General features: G+C 40.1%; 2 protein-coding genes across 6 annotated transcripts in view; one reads left to right on the plus strand and one right to left on the minus strand.

Annotated features, from left to right (window-relative positions):
* Positions 1-10,714, plus strand: part of OSBPL6 (oxysterol binding protein like 6) — a 201,215-nt gene that overhangs the window by 59,221 nt on the left and 131,280 nt on the right. The gene's annotated exons all lie outside the window — the stretch shown is intronic.
* Positions 7,402-8,012, minus strand: LOC118540121 (transcription elongation factor A protein-like 8). Its single transcript, XM_036099157.2, has one exon. It carries the CDS (start codon positions 7,816-7,818, stop codon positions 7,462-7,464), a length of 357 nt encoding a protein of 118 aa, XP_035955050.2. The 5' UTR covers positions 7,819-8,012; the 3' UTR covers positions 7,402-7,461.

Raw genomic sequence — 10,714 nt, forward strand, 5'->3', positions numbered from 1 at the left:
ATCTCATTATCTAGAATCAACTATTATTGATTTTCTGGTATTGTTTGCTCTTCTGGTGTTTTTTGTTCTCTGGGGTTTTTTTTCTATTGTATATTATGCATCCTAGTTTGTAACCTACTTTTTTGGTGTACCAGTAAAATGTGAACATTTTTTCCAGTAAATCATCTATGGCATGATTTTTATTGCTATACATTTGTTCCTTTACATAGATGTGCCATACTTTACCTAATCAGTCTGCTATTATTGATTTAGGTTGCTTGAGGTCATTTTTGCTATTATGAGATTACAGTGAATATTTTTACAAATATATCTTTGTGTACACTTCAATATGTAAGGAGTAACTGACTCTCTTTTTTAAGATTGCCATTTTTCTGCTTGGAGAAATAGAATAAAATGTACAGACGCCTTTTATATCTATTTGCTTTCCTTCAACTTTTCATCTTTGTTTTGTGTTTAAGTAACTCCCTACAGGCTCATTCCTTCGCCCCTCAGTTTTTCTCCCTAGAGTTCACTTTTGCATCAAATTATTCTATTTTCTATAGCTTTGGGTGCCATCTATATGCAGTTCATACCCAGACACTGACCTTTTAGTCAATTTACAAGTAAATCTCCAGCTGCTATTATAAAATCTGTAACAAGGTGTTTGATTCATAATCTCATAGCTGGACTCTCCCAGCAGGAGAGAGTTCTGAGCTGCAGAGCCAAGTTATCTAACTGCCTACTGGACATCTTGCCTGAGGTCACCAACAGACACTTCAAACTTCAAGTGTAAAAAAATAATCATAGCCACTAACAATTTTTTTTTGAGATTACTGTGTCCCGGGAATCATGCCATGTGTTTTAAATGCATATGCTCTTTCTGTCATAGCCACATAGGTTTACCATATTTCCCATTTTACAGATGATGAAAACAGACCATAAAAGGTTACACAGAAGCTAGTAAATCTTCCTGTGCTCTTTTTTTTTTTTTTTTAAAGATTTTATTTATTTGACAGAGAGAGACACAGCGAGAGAGGGAACACAAGCAGGAGGAGTGGGAGAGGGAGAAGCAGGCTTCCCGCGAAGCAGGGGGCCTGCTGCGGGGCTCGATCCCAGGACCCTGGGATCATGACCTGAGCCGAAGGCAGACGCTTAACGACTGAGCCACCCAGGTGCCCCTCTTCCTGTGCTCTTTACAGATAAGCTGTGTGGTTTGCAAAATGGAATTCTTTTTTTTTTTTTTTTTAAGATTTTATTTATTTATTTGACAGAGAGAGAGTTAGTGAAAGCAGGAACACAAGCAGGGGGAGTGGGAGAGGGAGAAGCAGGTTTCCTGCTGAGCAGAAAGCCCGACGCGGGGCTCGATCCCAGGACCCTGGAATCATGACCTGAGCCAAAGGCAGACGCTTAACGACTGAGCTACCCAGGCACCCCGCAAAATGGAATTCTTGATGCTTCACCCTATAGTGTCTTCCCAAAGTATTTCTTGTCTTGGTAAATGGTGAGCTATATACCCAGGAGCTCATGCCAGGAAATTGGGAGACATCCTTGGTACCTTTTTCTCCCTCATTTATCAATATCTCCTGTTGATCCTATTTTCCAAATATGTCTTGAATCATGCCACTGTTTTGCACACCTACTGTGCACGCCCCCCCAACCAGGTCATGGGGTCATCCTTTCTCCACAACTCCTGACCCTGCTTCTGTTCCTGCCCCTCAGGACTACCTCACACACAGAGTGGTCTTTGTATATTCAAATCTAATCCTTCACTGCCCTGGTCACAGCCTTCCATTCTCGTTCCGGCCTCACTCTCACTTCCCTTGATGAGGCCACACTTCCTCTTCCTCAGGGCGCTGGGCACCTGCTCTGCCTTCTGCCTGAAATGCTCCTCAGCTCTGTTCTTCACTTGAACAACTCCTGCTCCTGCTTCCGGTTTCATTTTAAATGTCACTTGTGCAGAGCAGAAGCCTCCTCAGATCCTGAATGAGGATTCCTCTTTCTGTTCTCAGACTCCAGCCGTTCACCCTCACAGCACTGAACACAGTGTATAGACTCCTCATCTTAGATTCGGATTCATTTATAATATAACCTTAGACTCTATGGGATTATTTATCTGATAACTGCCCTTTCTGCTCCCATCACCTGTCAATGCCATGAGAAGGTTGTGTCTGTGTCTGTTTTTACCCTTGAACCTTAACCCTAAGCACAATCCTTGGCACATAGTAGATGTCCACCAAATATTTGAATAAAAAAGGCATGAACATATTGAGTTCTGGCTTCACCTGGAAGTGAAATGAGCTGGGATGTCTCTTTCCCCTGTCCAGGGGTGTGGGTGTGTAGTTGATTTTCTATGTTTGTCTGGCAGGAGCCAAAGGACTGCAAGCATGGGACCCACCTTTAGGCAAACAAGGGAGTGGTGGGCTCAGGGAGTGGAAGATGCTACATAATGGAAGAATAAGACTCAAAGGAGGGAAGAAAGGACCACGGCTCGCTTTTGTCCCGGTGGGAGAGCCCATTGTGATCCGTAAGAGGGTTTGAAGGATTGAATTAGTCCCAGTTCTTAAAGTTTTTATTTGGTAAGTCATCTACTCTGTCAATATTGTGAAGTCAAACTTAGCAACAGTTACTATGAGTTTTTTTTTTTTCTCCTTCCTGATCCTCTCAACTAGAGGAATATCTGCGTTTAATTTTCGATGGCATAAAATTTCATTAACTGTGAGTGTGCCATTTCTGCTTACAAGGGCTTTCCTTGGAGCAGAAAGAGATTATAAGGGGCCCTTCATGCTTGATTGCTGCAGAGGAGGCGGAATTCAGCAAGAGCCTTGCAGAGCCCATAATATGTCATTCTGGCCATCTGTCCTCCAAGGCACCTACGTGGGGCTCTTTTAAGGCTCGGAGTCATTTCGGTTTTGAAGGCACTTGTTCTTTCTGATCACGCACCCTTCCTGCCTAAAGCAGTGAAGTCACAGAACAACTGTGTTGATTTAAATTCTAAATTCCTGTAACAGGGACAATACCTTTCCTAGGCGCTGGCACCAAGTGGAGCCAGTTTCTGTATCCCTGCTCTCCTGCATTTTCTTCCTCGAACTACCAGTCACGGCGGCAGCAAGCATCCTGTGCGCGTGCTTGCCATGATGTAGTTCCCACCTTTTGAAATGCCGGACTCCGAGCAGAAAGTAATGTGCTTTCTCATATCCCCACGCTTGTGTGTTTCTCCTTTGGATTCTTAAGGATATCTGAGGCTGAAGAGTGGTGTTCTATTGGAACTCCACTTGGCCTTATGAGCTACTACACCAGAACCGCCCCCTGGGCCCTTGAAGAGTGCAAGGGATTAGCAGAGATTGGCAAACTCTGTAAAAGGCCAGGTTGTAAATATTTGGGGGTTCCTGAGCCATATGGTCTGTCGCTAACTACTCAACTCTGCTGTTGTGTGTGCAAACAGCCATAGACAGCACATGAATACATGGGCATGGCTGTGGTCCAATAAAACTTTTATTACAAAATAAGCAGAGGGCAAGATTTGGCCCACGGGCCACAGTGTGCCAGTGTAATTAACATAATTTGCCCAAACCAAAACATTGTAAACAGGGAAGATGATTTGGATGAAACAAAAAAATGGCAGACTTTTGTTCTCATATGGTCAATGGTTTTTGTTAAGCAAATAGGACTGAGTTAGATGCCCTCTATGTCACAGATAACAACATTGGTACTTGAGGCCATTTGAATAGAACCAAATTTAGATATGCAGAAGGGCATAAATCCTATCCCATTCTTTATAATTAATGTTAATACTTCTAGACTGTCTTTGGTCAGCATGAATTAGATGTCTGCTATTCCTTCCTTCCTGGCGTGATGAGATCATGGCACAACTCTGTCTTAGAATAGTTTTGGATCTTCTGCTAAAATAATTTGACCTCTTGGTAAGCAGTACATTAGGGATCACCACATGTGATAATGGCCCCTGGTGTGACTAGACCATTAGTTTCTGCAACCCTGAACATTTCTGAGAGAGTGGACTGTGGACAGAATCTATAGAAGGTGGCAGATATTGGCGAACACTCAAGCCACCGTACAAGAGAAGTTGTTACTGTTACTGTTGAGTTTCAGGAAATGCTTTTGGAAGACAAGTAGAAGTGGATGACAAATTGAGTTGGTTGGTTTTGTTTTTTGTTTTTTGTTTTGTGCTTTGGTGAAGAAACTTCTTCCAGGAGACATGAGTTTTCAGACATTGATGATTAACTTTGATGTGGGTAAAGATTTGTTAAGAATTCAGTAGTTTAATGGAATTTTAGATCTAGTCCAACCCTTTCCGTTTCACAGTTGGGCAAAGGGAGGTTATCCCAGTAATGTCATCCTGCTTATTCTCATAGTTTGCTATATTATCTACATGCTGTATATTCTAAAAGGATAAATTCAGAGCCAGAGAATCAAAAATGGATATAACAGTTAGTGTGTTCTTTATGGGCATGTTGATTTTATCCATCATCATAGTGGAGGTGGGGCTGCGAGTTGCCATGTTTAGTAAATAAAAATAGGACACCAAATTAAATTTGGACTTTAGATAAACATGGAATTTTTTTTTTTAGTATAAAAGTTTAGTATAGAATGCAGTATTTGAGACATACTTATACTAAAAGATTCCTTGTTTATTTGATACTCAGACTTAACTAGACAGTTCTATATTTTATTTGCACCATACTGGGGGCCATATAAACTGGGGTAAATATAAACTCAGAACCTAAGTTTAATGGTGAAGGTTTTATGAACAGGGTGATAGCTAGAATGGGAGTTTTAGCTTGAAGCCTTGATTTTTCTTGACATGACCAGTACTTTGGTTATGGTGTTGTACAATGTGCTCTACCATGACAAAGGAAGAAGTGGGCAGTTTCAGTCATGGTTTTGTTTAGCAGTTTCATAAACAGCAGCTCAGATGGTGTTTCTTGGGCCATCCTGAAACCCAGCAGTTGGCAGGGTTAGCCAACACTTTTTGGGGAAGTTGCGTGGAAAAAAACGGACATGGCGTTTGAGGCTGCCTGAGGAAGAGTGCAGCAGGTCACTTCAGGCAGAGCAGGAAGGCCAGGCTGGAGAACGGACGTGAGAGCAGCATGTTTGCCTAACCAGGTCTTCAAAGATGTTCGAACCCTGAAAGTAGGCACTCGGTGCATACATCTATTATTTGAAGATAAGACTAATGCCATGGAATGTATCCAAGTGACTTTCTTGTAAGTGTATTTTTATTTTTGAACTGGAATGTGCTTCTTTAAAACATCCCTCTGGCATGCTTATTTACTTTGAAACTTGAACCAACAACAGCACACGAGGCCAACCCCTTAGTCTTTTCACGGTACACTCTGACGCTTAGGGACTAGATTGGGACATTAGAATAGAGTCACACCACTTCTCTCTCTCTCGCTGTCTCTGCCTCTCTTTCCCTTTCCCAGTACAAGTTGTATTTTGTGATAGTTGTAACTGACGAAGGTTAGCTTAACAGACAAGTTAATAAAATAAAGAAATGGTCCATATGTCTACTGGGCTTCCTTGAGTTGAATATTTATGTGCCTTAACATTGAAGAGCCAAATATTTAGAAATCCAGCTTTCTAAGTTCTAAGTATAATGGATTCACATTAAGAATGTAATGTTTCTTATCCCTAATGCTGTGATTTTATATGCGCTCGTGAACATTATTTTGGATGGTCAAGCTTCAGTGGGTTTTATAACAGTTGAACCTCAATTTTAAGCATGTGAATTATCTATGTCATTTAAGTTCCTAAACCAACTTCCTTCTGGAGTGTGCTTTTAGGCATCTTCTCTCAGCCATCAGGTTGATGTTTGTATAAGGCATTCAAACTTTTTCTTAAGGCATTAATTTTTGCATTAGTAGGAAGTTATGCAAAATAAATCTTATAGTAAATATAAATAACATTTATGTTATCCATCCTTTTGATTTATCAGTTCTATTAGTATTTTTTCAAGCAGGAATTATTGAAAAACAAATAGATACACCTCATATTTCTGTTGAAAGAAATATACTAATGATCTCCTCAAACATTCCAGGATGGAATGTTAGTCTATTAGTAATTACAAATCTTCATTATTGATTTGTTACGTTTATGTATTACTTCACAGCTTAGAAGTTACTTTTATTTCCATTGCCTCACGGGATATTTGGCAACAAGCCAGAGTTATTTTGAGTGAGATGTGCAGGGATCATTATCTTCAGTTTATAGATAAATAAAATGAGGTTCAGAAAGGTTGAGATTTGCCAAGCACCCGATTAAGTACTGGAGAGGGGATTAAAGCTCTAGTCTTTTTAAAGAGACCGTTAGCATGGAAAATTTTAAACATGTACAAAGTAAACAGAATAGTGTGGTGAACCCCCATGTACCCATCCCCAATCTCAACAATTATCAGTATTCTGCCACCTTAAATCATCTATACCTTCACCAGCTCTTACCCCCACATGATGATGATGATAGCATTTATAGTTTTTAAAAGTTTACATACATTGAAAAGCACTAACCTTAGCTGTATAGCTTTGACAAACGGGTATGCTTATGTAACCTACACCCCATAAAGACAATTACGTCTCCCCAGAAAGTTCCCTCATGCCCCTTCTCAGTCAACTCCCCACCCTCCCTAGGTAACCACTGTTGTGTTTTTGTTTGTTTGTTTGTTTGTTTTGGTTTTTTTCCTACCAGAGATTAGTTTTGCTTATTCTTAAGCTTCATAGGAGTGGAATCATTCAGTACATACTCTTTTGCATCAGGCTTCTTTCATTAAGCATCATGGCGGTTAAGCTCTAGTATTTTGACCCAGAGTTAGGTACTGTATTCAGACTGGTGCTATATTCCTTTTTTTTTTTTTTTTTTGTAATAATTGCCAGTTTTATCCTCTGGCTAAGAGATCCAGGGGTAACTTGAGGTTTACATTTTTTTAATAGTTCTTCCATCAAGAGTTTAGGTGACCCCATTGCCCTTAGAAGCTGGTTGCAAAATATTTAACTCTTACTTATAAAACTTTAATTCTTTTTGTGTGTGTGACATGTGTTCATGAAAAAATACATATAAGCAAAAAGAAAAAAAGCTCATGCCACACAGAAATAAGCAGTTACGTTTCTGATATATGTTTGTATGTATACACACACACGCACACACGCACACACGAATTTGGGATTTAATCCTACGTATGTGAGCTGATACTAAATATTTTGATACTAAATATTTTGATACTAAATCGCTTTGTAACCTGTTATGTTTTACTTCACAATATATAATGAATATATTTTCATGCAAATGTGTGAAACTTTCCAATTGAAAAACAGACCTGGAGAATGGGTCAAAATACAAAATGCTGATAACAAGGAAACTACCTAAAACAAAATTCCACCAGATGAGTAAAGTAAACCGAAGGTCAAAGATACATCAGAAAACGCTAACAGAAAGAAAGCAGGGGCCAGATTTTAATATCAGACAAAAAAGAATTCAAGGCCTAAAGCACACAGGGTAAGGACGGCTGCGTGAATGTCTTTGCTTCCAGTGCATCATCACAAACTTGTTTCTTACTCTTCTTATCTCTTCCCTAAGCCTTTCCAACTCATCTGCTCCTCTTATCATTTCTTCAGGGTCCAAATGCCTCACAGGAGTGTCCTCTTTAAACCCCTTGCCAGGCTGGGTCAGCCCTCCTCTAAGATTTCCTTCTGCTGCCTGGCTTACACCTTCTTCGGAAGGTTGAGGATTGATTTCCTTCCGCCTCTGTGATACATCTTCTGAAGGGCGGTCGGCCTCGGTCTTTGGCATGTTCTGTGGTTTTCCTTCATTTTCTTCACAAGACTTTTGCATGTTGAGTATTTTTCTGTTATTTCTTTTGAATAAATTAATCCTGCAGGGATCCAGGTGATTTTCCTGCCTCCTTCCCTCACTCGATTTGTGTCGCACCCAAAAGACCAAAGAGTCCTGAAAGGATGCGGGGTACTTTTCTCCTTCTCCAGCAATACGGGGCTGCTGCAGGGAAACAGGCCCTGGACTGTAAGGACTTCTGCACACGTCAGCTCTCTTTTTTTTTAAAACATTTTATTTATTTGACAGAGACACAGCGAGAGAGGGAACACAAGCAGGGGGAGTGGGAGAGGGAGAAGCAGGCTTCCCGCTGAGCAGGGAGCCCGATGTGGGGCTCGATCCCAGGACCCTGGGATCAGGACCTGAGCCGAAGGCAGACGCTTAACGACTGAGCCACCCAGGCGCCCCTGGTGCTGTATTCCTATCTCATAGCTATAGAAGGATGATTTCCTGAATGATACCACGAGAAAAACCCAGGTCCTGGCCTCATTTTATTGTTGCTTAAGTTCATATAGGGAGATGAACTGTTTTTCTTGATGTATGAAGGATACATCATTTCCTCCAGTGAGAGCAGATTCTGTTTGGAAGGTTGGTGGTGCAGGAGCTGGGGCTCCAGGATATAATTTGCCTGTAGCTAGCCAAGTCATTTGCTATGTGAATGCTTCCCCACGCCTCAGGTCCCTTTCCTACTAATTTCCCCTAGTGTGTCTGCCTATATGTTTCTGGAGGCCTCTTGATCAAATTCCATTTGAGCTTGTGCTGATTTTTTAAGGTCAAGTACTGATAATTGTAAGATTCAGAAAGCCATTTACCTGTCTTGTCATTTTTAATGGGATTACTTAACGGTTTAGTTTTGCTAATTAAGTAGAAGAGGAGTGATCAAAATAGTGGTTAAATTACTGTACCCAGAGCTTGCATTTCATTTCATTTCATTTAAAAGAAATCAGTGAGAACTCAACAGTAGAATTAGATCCAAAGGTGGTTTTCTTCTGTAGGGAATTTTCTTTGAATTCTTTAACTCAATTATCTCTATTTTAGGTTACAGAAGGACAACACAGACCAAAAAAGTAAGAGCAGAATTACCCTTACTTGTCACTATTAGGGGATATATGTGTAAGAGTTTATCTAAGGAAAGGCTCATAAGTAGAGCGGTGAACCCAAGGATGAACTAATTTATAGGAGCCTCTGGCTCCTTTGTCAGTATATAGAGTATATATACTTATATATACTGACGTTGCTGAATTACTTGTAGTTTCTTTAACTGGTTGAAAAGAAGAGAGTCTGAAAGGTCAAATTAACTTTGACTTTATTCCATTTGCTGTTTGTGTTAAGTTTGAGTCAATAGTGGAAAATTCGTTTCCCTGTGAAACCTCTGGAGGGTGGGGCTGGCTTCCGGTGATCGTAGCATCAAGGACCGTTGCTGAGATCCCGTTCACTCATTAGGAGGTGCCGCATGGTGATCTTCTAAATCTAACATTTTTCTTCATTTATTAGCTGGAAAGCTTCCGTAAAGAGAAACTCTTCTGTATCAAGTTCTCACTTATCCCGAGGAGCAAGCTTGTATTAGAAAAGCAAGATAAATGCTGATTCTTCCTCTTTATTTACCAGTTTCAGAATGAGTTGGTTAACTGGCTTCCTCTAAAAGTGACCAATAACTTTTTAAATGAATTTATGGATTTAAACACATTTGCAATCATTATTCTGTTTGATGATCAAACTGCCCAGTTCTTGGCTAGGGTGGCTCTTCTAACTGGCTTCTGAATTGTGTATATAGTATGTATATGTGCGTACATGTATTAATCATCTACTTATTTATCTTTCTACTTATTTATTTAGAAAGTCTTTGATAGACAAGATGTTCCAGGCTCATTGTACTTTTTATTCCCAGGCCTCGATTCAGCCATTTCTCCATGGAGCTCCAGTTCCTTTTGACGGAAATAGTATTTCAAGACACAATATGAACACCAGGGGTGGTGATTGCTGCTGGCTAGTCATTATTTCTCGGTCCTTTCAGGACATAAAGTTAGAAAATTAAGCAAATTGCTTCATGAGTTCGGGCTGATACTTCCAATTCGAATTAAAGATTACTAACAAATGATGATTGGTTGGAAAAGTGCGGAGTGAATAACCAAGGACTGTACAATAATGGAGAAGAGGCTAAGGAAATAATTATAAAAATCACAGAAAACGAAACTGCAAAGGGATCTTGAAATATATAATCTGGTTTTCTACCTACTTCTTTGCCCTTTCACAAAAGCTACATTTGAACATGTCTGAGTAGAGAAAAGGATCAAGAAGGTGAAGCTCAAATCTTAGTCACTGGCTTCAGCCGGACAGGAAATGGCTGGACGCCTTGATGTGAAGTGATTTATGTGAAGTGAGGAGATCAGAAAACACATTATGGCAGTTCAAATGGAAAAACTTTGTATTGAGCAAATTTCAGCTTCGGTTGACCCTCCTTCAACTGTTTTCTCACTTTGAACTTTTTCTTAGAAAAGGGCTTTTATCTTTAGAAATGAGATATTTGGTGTGTGAAAACAAGGCAGAATTAACTGCCAACAAGCCCCTCACACCCATGGTGGTTCTGGTTTTCCTTCATAGTCAAGAAAGCATCTCTGCATCATTTTTGTCAGATTTCCCCTACTGGTCTTAACTTGAATGTTGTTGTTATTTGAGAGGCAGTGTGTAAGACGTTTTGACTACTATTTTGTATTCTACAGGGTGGAGGCAAGAGGCCCAGGCTTCAGTGTCCCCTGGTTAGTCTGGAAGGCATATGTGTTCATGTACACATTCAATATCTAAGGCAAAACATTACACAATGCATGTTATTGTCATAATTAGAGATGCAAACATGAATATTTTACTGACTCCAAAGGGAAATTCAGAATTAAATACAGAT

The sequence above is a fragment of the Halichoerus grypus genome, chromosome 4, assembly GCF_964656455.1.
Source record: "Halichoerus grypus chromosome 4, mHalGry1.hap1.1, whole genome shotgun sequence".
Lineage (NCBI taxonomy): Eukaryota > Metazoa > Chordata > Mammalia > Carnivora > Phocidae > Halichoerus > Halichoerus grypus.